The sequence below is a fragment of the Heloderma suspectum genome, chromosome 11, assembly GCF_057233095.1.
Source record: "Heloderma suspectum isolate Gila_16-S chromosome 11, 16-S_ref, whole genome shotgun sequence".
Lineage (NCBI taxonomy): Eukaryota > Metazoa > Chordata > Lepidosauria > Squamata > Helodermatidae > Heloderma > Heloderma suspectum.
The window spans coordinates 43,059,071-43,071,524 of record NC_139468.1 but is presented as its reverse complement, the minus strand read 5'-3'; the positions used below and the strand labels follow the sequence as shown (position 1 = coordinate 43,071,524).

Genomic DNA, 12,454 nt, shown 5'->3' with positions numbered 1-12,454 from the left:
ACCAATCTCCAGGGCAGGTAAACAATTAGGCAAGAACACACTGTAAAGAACAACAGCTTCTTAAGAACACAATTAAACAACCCCCAAAGCCATAAACATCAGGATAATGGAGTCCAGTATTCCCAAAATATTACATTAAGAACATGGAACCAGTAAGTGAAGTTTCAAGAAGACTACTAGGATGGGTGTAATATCCGACTGTGAAAAGGATCTACAGTTTTTAGAAGACTGCAAGTTGAATATGAGTCACCAGTGCAATGCAGTGGCTAAAAAAGTCCAATACAATCCTAGGCTGCATCAACAGAAATATATTGTCCATTGATAGCCTTGTTCTCTATGACCTTTGATGTCCTTTCTAATGTTGTGTTTGCAGGACTAGGCAGATTGCCTCAAGCTCTAGATGCAAGGCATAAGAGGAAGGCATCAGCAGGCTTGGGGGAACCCCAAGGTTTGCACAAGTAGTTTTTTTTTTTTTTTTTAGGAAAAAACCTAAGGGGGAATTCCAAAACAGCCAAATGAAGACTGAGCTTTTTTATTATTATTATTATTATTTATTTTATTTCTATACCGCCCAATAGCTGAAGCTCTCTGGGCGGTTCACAAAAATTAAAACCAAACAACACACAATAAAACAATTTAAAATATATAGAACATTAAAACCACAATATAACAATACAACCACAATAAAACCTAGCAGCAGTACAGGAGTTTAAAATACAGATTTAAAACAGCAAAGATAAAAATTTAGAAAGCTAAAATGCCTGGGAAAATAAAAAGGTCTTCACCTGGCGCCGAAAGGAGTACAATGTAGGCGCCAGGCGAACCTCACTAGGGAGCTCATTCCAGAGCCGGGGTGCCACAACAGAAAAAGCCCTCCTCCTAGTAGCCACCCGCCTCACTTCCTTTGGCAGGGGCTCACAGAGAAGGGCTGCTGATGATTGCTCATTGGCCAAAGAATGCTGACTGACTGTTGAGGGTGGGGATAGAATGGAATCCCAGAAAAGCGTTGGCTGGCTGGAACACTGAACAGGGGCACTCCACACGGCAATGTTTTGCAGGTCCCACTTGTAATGAGCTGAATATTTATGTCCTTACGATTTTAGCATACCTTACTAGAAAGTAAGAACTATCTTGGGACAGAACCATTTCTTGCCTTCTAAGGCAGAAGATGTTGTGTCTTATCAGGAAAGGAGTTAACACCTTCCTGTTTGACTTTCCACACTCGGTGAGAATGGATACCACCAAAATTGGAGATAGATGTGGGAGTGACCAAGGTCTAGAACTTGGCATAGGATGGTCAGTTCTCCACAGCTTACATAAGCTCTAATGAAACACTTGGGGAAGTCAAGACTCTCTAGCAACTGAACGGTCCCACTATTCCCAACACCAGAGATGTGGGAGGCACTGAATCTCAAAGCCCACACTTGTTTCTTTACCTCCAAGGCATGTACAGGAATGGAACACCTTCCCCATGCATTGAGCCGGCAAAGGGAATCTACAGTGCCAGCACTTCCGTGGATTATCAGTCTGCTCAAGAATTCCTGTTGAGTCATGCCAAACAGAAACAAGGAGAGGCCCGGCTCTAAGGGTTTCAAGAGAGAAAGATTATTCATATATCATATTGTATCATACATTGTCAACGTACATAGTGCTTTATGAAGCTGAACACAACTTTCCTGAATCATTTTCACGGGTGCTAATACTCCCAGATAATGTATTCTTCAGCCTTGCAACATTTCTAGAATGCAGACTTTGGTTTTTAATTATGAGCAAAGATGCTCACCTGAAAGGATGAGACATAATTGCTCCTCTCTGCTATACTCCACAAAAAATGAGTTTTTGCCCACACGAGAGCACATCATGTCTTGAGTCTCCAGATCCCACAGAACAAGAATCAGTCCTTCACTTTCACTTGAGATGGTGAATAATACGCTAAAAGCTGTCACAGATTTACACTCAAGTCTGACACAATCTTCTAGGTCTCCTACAGATATGTTCTTCCATTGTCTGTCTCTTATACTTGTGCTTTTATGATCTTTCCCTCTTGAGTTTGACAGAACATAAGCAGCACCTTGAAGAAGTGAGATCTCAGAAGCTACATGAGTCTTACAATTATGGTGCTCTAGGTGCAGAAGATACTGATACCAAGGCAGGTAAATATCAGCTACCAAATTTGGAGATCGAAATCTTTTTGTTGTATCATACAAAGAAGACAAGTGTGCCTTCCAGGACCTGGGAAATGGGAGAAAAATCATGCCAACATTTTAATTAACAAAGCTGTGGTTGCCTATGAAATGAAAACGTAAAAACTGCATTACTTGACCTAAGTTGGATTCATAACAGAAATATACACAAATTGAATTAGTATCAATAGTAATGTGCTATCAAAACAATTGCAAAATAGTCCTGGGAGTTTCCTCAATAAAAGTGTCTAGACGTACTTGTGCCTCTGTTAGGCAAGGAGGCCACTGATCTAAGGTTATTGTTGGGATTTTGCCCTGGCTTGTGGGCCTTGATGCCTCTGAACCAAAGTCTGATTCAGCTTTAATAAGCATAATGTAGAATTTCATACAGCCGTGGGAAGATGGCTGCCATGAGAGTGTATCACTGTTCAACTTCTCAGCTAATTATGGCCGAAAGCAGGGGTAACATCCAAGAGTCAGTACACTTTATCAAACAGCTGCATTTTTGGCCTTTAGCTGATTTCTGAATTATGACCCAGGAAATCTTTCATGGGAACCGAGCACAAGGGGAGCAGAGTTGTTTAGGGGTGTATTTCAGCTCATACCATCAGCCCAAGAGGTCAGACCAGAGACACTCTGCTTTGACGTACTGTCTATGGGTCAGATGCAGTTGTCGGAACACATGAGCTTAGCAGACATACTCCTATTTATAAGCTGATGTACACCCAAGAGAGGCTTGCTGGTGCCAACATGTTTCATTACGTAGAATTCTCCTTCTTCATGTACTATGGCTTTCCTTTGCCAGAAACTTTCTGCCTAGTCTGTTCATGCTTCCAGAGAATCTTGTAACCAGAAAACTCCAAACTGGCAACTAATGCTACAGAAGGACTTTGGAACTCTGTCTTTTACTGCCTGTTATGCCCTCTACCTGGACTTCTACCAACCCTACTATTACATGATTCTATGGCCCCTGCCATGTAGCAATCCTATCAAAGGAGCTGCCTCAAGAGCAAGGACTCTACTTAGCTGCAACTATTCCTGACCCTGAACCACAGTCAGCTCAGGCTCCTGAGCATGGAGATCCTACTCCCAATGTCTCAATTTTTGCCTGAGGCTCTAGCCGTGACTCCTCCTGAATTGTGAACCATAGCCTGTGTTTGAGTCTTGTATTGTGAACCTGGATCTAAGTGCTCTGAACCCCTAATGTTGTTCTAAGAGTTAAGTCTCTGACTATGACTATGTACTTTGCTTCTCAACTGCTCCTTAAACCACAGACCGTTAACTCTCAAGTTACTGATTTGTAACTCTTAAGATACAAATCCATAAGCCATAAGTTCTGAAGTGTGATCTGTGTCACCTGATTCGCCTTTGAGTAAAGCTAAGTCACTGAATCTATGTCTCTGTCATCCTGTCCTATGGTGAGGAAGCTAGACACACTCAGACACTTATACTCTTTCATCACAAACTTCTAAAGCTATTTTACCTGCAATGACATGTAACAGTTTGGGCCAAATTAGACAAAAAAAGCCCCCATTTACAAGCAGGTTTGCACCAACATATCCATCTCCTCCATTGTCACCAATAAGGCACAACAGCAGTTCTGTAAACATACCTGTCTGTCCGGAATGCATGTTGCACAAATTTCATATTGTAATCTGAATTTTTGAGGTCATCCTCGTCTGTCCCCTCCAATTGTTCTATAGGAAGGTTGTCAAAGTTCTTCTTGCAAAGTAAGTGGTCAGGATACTCTCTGTGGGCAAAGTGACATTCATTTATTTATAAATAAGATCTCTATCCCACCTTGCAATCCTCAAAAGGTTCCCATAGGTGACTTACATCTATAAAATTATTAAAATAAAAATTGATAATAAAATATAACAACCCCCCCCCGAGCATAAAACAGTCATTAAAAACAACACAAACCGCAGAAAGAGTTTCAAACCACAAATGGCTGGTAAAATAGAAGTTTTTACAATTTGTCTAAGCCTACAAAAGAAGAAACCAACCAAACCTCTCTAGAGAGGGAGCTGCATACCCTAGATACCGCAACCAAAAAGGCCTTGCCCCACATCCCTGCCAATCCCACCTCTGAAGGCAATGGGGCATAGAGGAAGGCCTCAGATGATGAGTGCAGTGAGGAGGTAAGTACATGTGGGAGGAGGCTGTCCTTCAAATATCCTGCTGCCAAATTGTTTACAGCTTTCATAAATGAGAACCGTCACCTTCAATTGAGTCTGGAAACAAATTGGAAGCCAGTGCAGACAGAACAAAACTAGAGCAATATGTTCTGTAAAGTGAGCCTCAGATACCATTCTAGCCCACTGCATTTCACGCCAACTGCAATTCCGAACGCTTCATGGGGAGCCCTATACAGGGTGCATTGCAGCGACCTCAATCAAGGCATGTGTGAGAACAGCCAGATCTACTTTATCCCGGAAAGAGAACAGTTCATCATCAGTCCTTAACTACTCTGTAAGACTTTATACCCAAAGGATGGAAGATAAATAGCATTCACTCTTAAACTATGGCATGACTCAATGGCTATTTCAATCAGGCTTTTGGATGGGATATGAGACTGAGATTGCTTTGGTCACCTTGGCAGATGACCTATGCCGGGAACTGTATGAGGGAACATGACCCTATTAGTTCTCCTGGACTTCTCGGTGGGTTTTGATACCATCGGCCATGTTATCCTTCTGGGCTGCTGGGTGGGCTTGGGCCTTGGGAGTGCTGTTTTACAATGGTTCCAGTCCTGTTGGGCCATGTCCAGAAGGTGGTGTTGGGGGATTACTGTTCAATTCCATGCCTGTTAGCCTATGGTGTTCCACAAGGTTCTATTTTGTCTTCCATGTTATTTAATATTTACACGAAACCACTGGGAGAGGTCACTTGGAGCTCTCAAGTAGGGTGCCACCAATATGTTGATGACCCACAGCTCTGTTGCTCTTTGTCACGTAACACCAAGGAAGCAGTCAAAACCCTTGAATGTTGCCTGGGCTCAATAATGGGCTGGATGAGGGTGAACAACCTGAGGTTAAATCCAGAGAAGAGGGAAGTGTTGGTTAGCAGAAAGCCTGATTGGGGATCAAGTTGTGGAAGGGACTGTACTCCTCTAAAGGATGTCCGTAGCTTGGGAGTGCTCCTTGATCCTACACTGTCCCTGGATCTTCAGGAAGCAGCAGTGGCAAGGAGCATGTTTGCACAATTATATTTGGAGTGCCAGCTGTTAACCTTTCCCAAGTCTGTCTGGCTTGGCAACAGTTATCCATGCCTTGGTTACATCACATTTTTGCAATAGGCTCAATGTGGAGCTACTGTTGAACAGTGTCCAGAAGCTACAATTAGTGTAAATGTGGCAGCTAGAATGCTGACCAGTGCATGGTATCTGGACCATATTACATGTGTCTTGAAAGGTCTGCGCTGGTTGCCAATTGCTTTCCGGACTCAATTCAAGGTGTTCGTTTTAACCTTTAAAGCCCTAAACCAGAGGTGAAGAACCTCAGGCACTCCTAATCCAGCCCTCCAGATTTCCTCAGATGGACCAAATGTTCCCTGTCCCTGTTTTCAAACATTTCAGTCAACCTACTTGAAGTATAAATGGAGATCAATAGCTGCAACACAATTTGAGCAGTTGGCAATCACAGCAACACTGAGATCATGTGAAACATTTAACAGTGTAAGGGGAGACAGGATGTCCAGGTTCTTGTCTTCTTGCCCCTCTGCTTGATAGAGGGAAACACTGACATGGGCCAGATATGCACCACCAGTAGCATCAAAGATATCTTTGCAACAATGTCAAAGGAAGTCACTGGCCCAGTACATAACAGGCGCATACACCAAAGAAAAACATGCCATCCTAACAGCACAATCCTATGCATGTCTGCTTAAAAGAAAGGCTTATACTATGTTAAATGTTTTAACTCTTTTAATCTGTTGTTTTATTCTTTTACCATGTATTGTAAATATAAATAAATAAATAAAATGGGAGAGCCAGTGTGGTGTAGTGGCCAGAGTGTTGGACTAGGGAGTCGGGAGACCTGGGTTCTAGTCCCCACGCGGCCATGAAGATCACTGGGTGACTTGGGGCCAGTCACAGACGCTCAGCCCAGCCTACCTCAAGGGTTCTTGTGGTGAGGATAAAATGGAGAGGCTTATGCATGCCCTCTTGGGTTCCTTAAGGAGGAAAAAAGGCAGGACATAAATGTAATAAATAAATATAAAAATAAGTGTGCAGAGGACTGCAACCTAAGCATATTTACTTGGAAGTAAGCCAGGATCACAATAGAATTTACAGTTAAGGAAGTATGCTTAGGTTCACAGCCCTTAAAAGTACTTTTTACAACACTCCAAATTCTGCTGGTCTTTCCATGCTCTGTAAAGACAGATTGTGTTTACAGAAGCAAAATATGGCTACTCCTCTGGATTCTTTCCCTCACATTAACACCTGTGTGCAAATCCTCCCACCCCGCTATTCACACCACACACATTCTTTCCTGTCCTCCACACACTTCCAGTCATCTGCTTTAAAACCTATTTTTTAAACAGGAGCAGCCAAATGAAAAGGCATACTTTGTTTCCCCAGCTGCTCCTGAAGAGCTACCTGGGATGGGAGATGTTTGTTTACACATGAGGTTCTGCTCACTGCTGGGACATCCGTTTTATTTGGACTGGCATCAGGGCTGCTTTGGGTTTCCACATGAGTTTGCAGTTTCACTGGTGCTTTCTAGAGTAAAAGTGTTTTATTTCTTGACATTAATGTCCATCTGCCTTGTCAAAATATTAAAGATGAAGAGGAGGAAGCGACTAGGAGTTTCTAGACTAGAAGGAGTTTTAGCTGAGTGAGACTGGGAGAGAGGAAAAATATTTGTGCAATGCTGAAGCTGAATTGTTTGTTAAAGAGTTCCCAAGAAAGTGAATTAAATTATGGGAGGGGGAGTTGCTCAGTTTCGTATCACACCCATGAAAAGGCAGAGGCAAATGGGAAAGGAGGAAAAACAAAAAAGGAAGGAAAATCCAGGCAACAGAATGGGTGCTCCCTGCTGGTTTCTGACATATGGATCTTTGCTCACAAGGTGGAGGAAGACCAGTTGTTGTTTAGCAGGCCTCTGTTTTGAATTTGTAGCTCTTTGTCCATGGGAAGAGAAGCAAAAGAAGAGAGGATCTTGCAAGCAATCAGCTCCTCTGAAACTGTACCAGTCTCTACACCCATCCCTCCTCCAACACAAGTAAAAGCCTTTTGCCACTTTCAGATCAGCAGATGCCAATGCTGAAATCAGACTGCACAGCAGAAAGGGGAGATGGGTGGAGCCACCCAAGAGCACTTTGGAAAATGCAGGACTTCTCCCAGGAGCAGCAGGGCATCGAGGGGGCCGCACACCCCAGTAAACATCAGCAAGTCAATGGAGTGTGGTGGGGCCTTGGAGGAGATTGCTGGGCCATATGAAAATGCCCTGTTCCCCACTCAGGACTTAAAGGATACATATCCATCCAGACTCGTCTAACAAGAAGAGAATGCCTCTACAGAAGGTAACATCTACTATCCTTTCCAAAACCTGCGGTGACAGGTCAAGAAGAAAGCAGTCCTCCAGCTCTTCTGCCTCCAGTTGTCCTCCAGGAAAAGTAAGGCATGCAACAATTAAGTTGTTGAGCAACAACAAAGCTCTGCCATTTTTAAATGACAGCACCCTCAAAGAGGAGACTGAAGATAAACCTGCATGATTAGGACAAAAGGAATCTTAGCATATTTTCAGATGGAGCAACAAAGTACACAAAGAAACAATAGTAAAAAAAACCACAGTCCTAATAAAGCGCCTATCCTGCAAGTGATGTAAGCCAGTGCCAGGCATATCTATCTGCATTCAACATTTGAAATACCCCATCAGCTTTTTTTAATAATACCTGCCTACGCCTAGTTGCAATTCATCCTGCCCCCCCAGGCCAGAGTACAAAGGTTACTACATACAAGCAAGACTACACACATTTTACAGTAACTGTAAAACATTAATTCTACTAGTTACTGCAGAAGGATACTCACTAATATTTTTAAGTGCGATCAGCCTCTTCAGTCTATCTTCGCTGCAGGTCTGCAAGAGTGTCACATCATATTTTCCAGCATCTAGAATAACTTCATATATTAAAAGTTCGTGGGTCTTGCTGAGAGCAAGTAGTTTGAGACTGTCCACTGCCGGATCCTCTTCTTCCACACTCTCCCATGTAAAGCTACAACAACAATTCTTTAATATATGCAATCCTTACCTCCAACTGTTGTTCTCTTCTAAACTTTTAAGCATATTGTGGCTTTTAAAGAAAATTGGCTGGATCCAAACTTACATCATGCCCATTAAAAACAAGGGGATATACATTAGTCATGATTATTTATTCAAAAGATTTTTAGGCTGCCTTTCAGGAGCACACTACCTTCATAAGGCAGCTTACAAGATTATGAAACACATGAAAGGGAACATAGATGGAAAAGCTTTGTGTTTCATCACATGTGGTGGACAAAACCCATGTGATTATTATATGTATATTCCTTTTTATCACGTTGATGCTGGGGTCTATGGAACTCCCTGCCAGTGTGTAATAAAATTCTAAGTAAGATTTCACAGTTAAGGAATGCTATATCACCTATAAAAACCTTTAACTGCTGCCACCAAAATAAATCCTCTACTTTACAGAAACTCAGTAGCCTGGTTCCTATGGCATATGGAATTGACTCCATTACTACAGGCAGTCCTACAAAATGAACAAAATCCAGATGTTGATTAAGGAAATTATTTACAAAAAATGATTAAAAGTCACTCTAAATAACAGATTGAGATTGCTTAAATGTACTTAGATTAACTCCAGCAAAGGAGATTGTTACCTTGTTGTGGTGCTGGAGCTTGAGCACCTCCATGATGCCATGAGCTAAACCATGAAGGGACACCCAAGAGGGAAGGTCATGGCAGAGAGGTCAGACTAAATACGATCCCTGGAGAAGGTAACGGCAACCCACCCCAGTATTCTTGCCGTGAAAACTTAATGGATCAGTACAACCAGAGATATGTCGGTATACCATCGGAAGATGGGACTCCCAGGTCGGAAGATGGTCAAAATGCTACTGGGGAGGGACAGAGGATAAGTTCAACTAGCCCCAGATGTGATGACGCAGCTAGCTCAAAGCCGAAAGGACGGCTAGCGGCCGATGGCGCTGGTGGCAAACAACAAATCCAATGTTCTAAAGATCAACACACCATAGGAACCTGGAATGTAAGATCTACGAGCCAGGGCAAATTGGATGTGGTTACTGGGGAGATGTCAAGATTAAATATAAACGTTCTGGGTGTCAGTGAACTGAAATGGGCCACTTCACATCAGATGACCACCAGATCTACTACTGTGGACAAGAGGACCACAGAAGAAATGGAGTAGCCTTCATAATTAATAATAAAGTGGCTAAAGCAGTGCTTGGAAACAATCCAAAAAACAACAGAATGATCTCAGTTCGAATTCAGGATAAACCATTTAACATCACAGTGATCCAAATATATGCCACAACCACAGACGCTGAAGCAGCAGAAGTAGATCAGTTCTATGAGGATCTGCAGCACCTACTGGATAATATGCCTAAAAGAGATGTTATTTTCATTACAGGAGACTGGAATGCTAAGGTGGGTAGTCAAATGACACCTGGAATTACAGGCAAGCATGGTCTGGGAGAACAAAATGAAGCAGGACATAGGCTGATAGAATTTTGCCAAGACAACTCACTGTGCATAACAAACACTCTCTTCCAACAACCTAAGAGACGACTTTATACATGGACTTCACAAGACGGTCGACACCAAAATCAGATTGACTACATCCTTTGTAGCTAAAGGTGGCGGACATCTATGCAGTCGGTAAAAACAAGACTTGGAGCTGACTGTAGTTCAGATCACAAACTTCTTATTGCACAATTTAGAATCAGACTAAAGAGAATAAGGAAGACCCACAGATCAGTTAGGATATGAGCTCACTAATATTCCTAATGGATATGCAGTGGAGGTGAAGAATAGATTTAAGGGACTAGATTTAGTAGATAGGGTCCCGGAAGAACTATGGACAGAAGTTGGCAACATCGTTCAGGAGGCGGCAACAAAAAACATCCCAAAGAAAAAGAAAACCAAGAAGGCAAGATGGCTGTCTGCTGAGACACTGGAAGCAGCCCAAGAAAGAAAGAAAGAAAGCAAAAGGTAACAGTGATAGGGGGAGATATGCCCAATTAAATGCAAAATTCCAGAGGTTAGCCAGAAGAGATAAGGAACTATTTTTAAACAAGCAATGCGTGGAAGCGGAAGAAGATAATAGAATAGGAAGGACAAGAGACCTCTTCCAGAAAATTAGAAACATCGGAGGTAAATTCCAGGCAAAAATGGGTAGGATCAAAAAACAAAGATGGCAAGAACCTAACAGAAGCAGAAGAGAGCGAGAAAAGGTGGCAAGAATGTACGGAAGATCTGTATAGGAAGGATAATAATATCAGGGATAGATCTGACGGTGTGGCCAGTGAGTTAGAGCCAGACATCCTGAAGAGTGAGGTGGAATGGGCCTTAAGAAGCATTGCTAATAACAAGGCAGCAGGAGACGACGGTATCCCAGCTGAACTGTTTAAAATCTTACAAGATGATGCTGTCCAGGTGATGCATGCCATATGCCAGCAAATTTGGAAAACACAAGAATGGCCATCAGATTGGAAAAAATCAACTTATATCCCCATGCCAAAAAAGGGAAACACTAAAGAATGTTCAAACTATCGAACAGTGGCACTTATTTCACATGCCAGTAAAGTAATGCTCAAGATCTTGCAAGGTAGACTCCAGCAATTCATGGAACGAGAATTGCCAGATGTACAAGCTGGGTTTAGAAAAGGCTGAGGAACTAGAGACCAAATTGCCAGTACCCGCTGGATAATGGAGAAAGCCAGGGAGCTTCAGAAAAACATCTATTTCTATTCTATTGACTATTCTAAAGCCTTTGACTGTGTGGATCATAACAAATGGTGGCAAGTTCTTGGTGGTATGGGGATGCCAAGTCATCTTGTCTGCCTCCTGAGGAAACTGTATAACAACCAAGTAGCAACGGTAAGAACAGACCACAGAACAACGGACTGGTTTAAGATTGGGAAAGGAGTACAGCAGGGTTGTATACTCTCACCCTACCTATTCAACTTGTACGCAGAACACATCATGCGATGTGCTGGGCTTGATGAATCCAAGGCTGGAGTTAAAATCACTGGAAGAAACATTAACTATCTCAGATATGCAGATGATACCACTTTGATGGCTGAAAGCGAGGAGGAGCTGAGGAACCTCATGACGAGGGTGAAAGAAGAAAGTGCAAAAGCTGGGTTGCAGTTAACCCTAAAAAAACTCAAGATTATGGCAACCAGCTTGATTGATAACTGGCAAATCGAGGGAGAAAACGCAGAGGCAGTGACAGACTTTGTATTTCTAGGCACAAAGATTACTGCAGACGCTGACTGCAGCCAGGAAATCAGAAGACGTTTACTTCTTGGGAGGAGAGCAATGACAAATCTTGATAAAATAGTTAAGAGCAGAAACATCATGCTGACAACAAAGGTCTGCATAGTTAAAGCAATGGTATTCCCCATAGTAACCTATGGATACGAGAGCTGGACCATAAGGAAGGCTGAGCGAAGGAAGATAGATGCTTTTGAACTGTGGTGCTGGAGGAAAATTCTGAGAATGCCTTGGACTGCAAAAAGATCAAACAAGTCCATACTCCAGGAAATAAAGCCAGATTGCTCACTTGAGGGAAGGATATTTAAGGCAAAACTGAAGTACTTTGGCCACATCATGAGAAGACAGGATACCCTGGAGAAGATGCTGATGCTAGGGAAAGTGGAAGGCAAAAGGAAGAGGGGCCGACCAAGGGCAAGAGGGATGGATGACATTCTGGAGGTGATGGACTCGACCTTGGGGGAGCTGGGGGTGGCGACGGCCGACAGAAAGCTCTGGCGTGGGCTGGTCCATGAAGTCATAAGGAGTCGGAAGTGACTGAGCAAATAAACAACAACAAACTTAGATTAAATGTGCATGGTTACCATTTCTAACACAAAGGAGAACTTATGGCTTTACTTGTCCCATTCATTTAATGGGTCTACTCTAAGGATGACTCAATCTGGATCGAGCCCAATTAAAACGATGGCATCAAAATGCTGAGTGACATTGTTGTCCGGCTAGATAAATCATCACAAGGCTAAAGACGGCAGAAGTTGAACAGGGCAA

General features: G+C 42.7%; 1 protein-coding gene across 8 annotated transcripts in view; it reads right to left on the bottom strand.

Moving 5' to 3' along the window:
- Positions 1-12,454, bottom strand: part of SPG11 (SPG11 vesicle trafficking associated, spatacsin) — a 67,187-nt gene that overhangs the window by 53,280 nt on the left and 1,453 nt on the right. For 6 of the 8 annotated variants that reach the window (XR_014785437.1, XR_014785436.1, XR_014785438.1 and 3 more), the window contains exons 2-7: positions 8,218-8,402; positions 7,663-7,893; positions 5,770-5,965; positions 3,796-3,933; positions 1,784-2,232; positions 1,437-1,582 (exon numbers count right to left, since the gene is read on the bottom strand). Coding sequence is in view for 5 of the 8 variants with exons in the window: in XM_084817625.1 (XP_084673751.1) it covers positions 1,437-1,582; positions 1,784-2,232; positions 3,796-3,933; positions 5,770-5,965; positions 7,663-7,893; positions 8,218-8,402 (1,345 nt within the window). In the remaining 3 variants the exon portion in view is untranslated. Of the gene's footprint in view, positions 1-1,436; positions 1,583-1,783; positions 2,233-3,795; positions 3,934-5,769; positions 5,966-7,662; positions 7,894-8,217; positions 8,403-9,048; positions 12,265-12,454 lie in introns of those variants that run through there. The other 2 variants (XM_084817627.1, XM_084817629.1) reach the window with 2 other exon arrangements.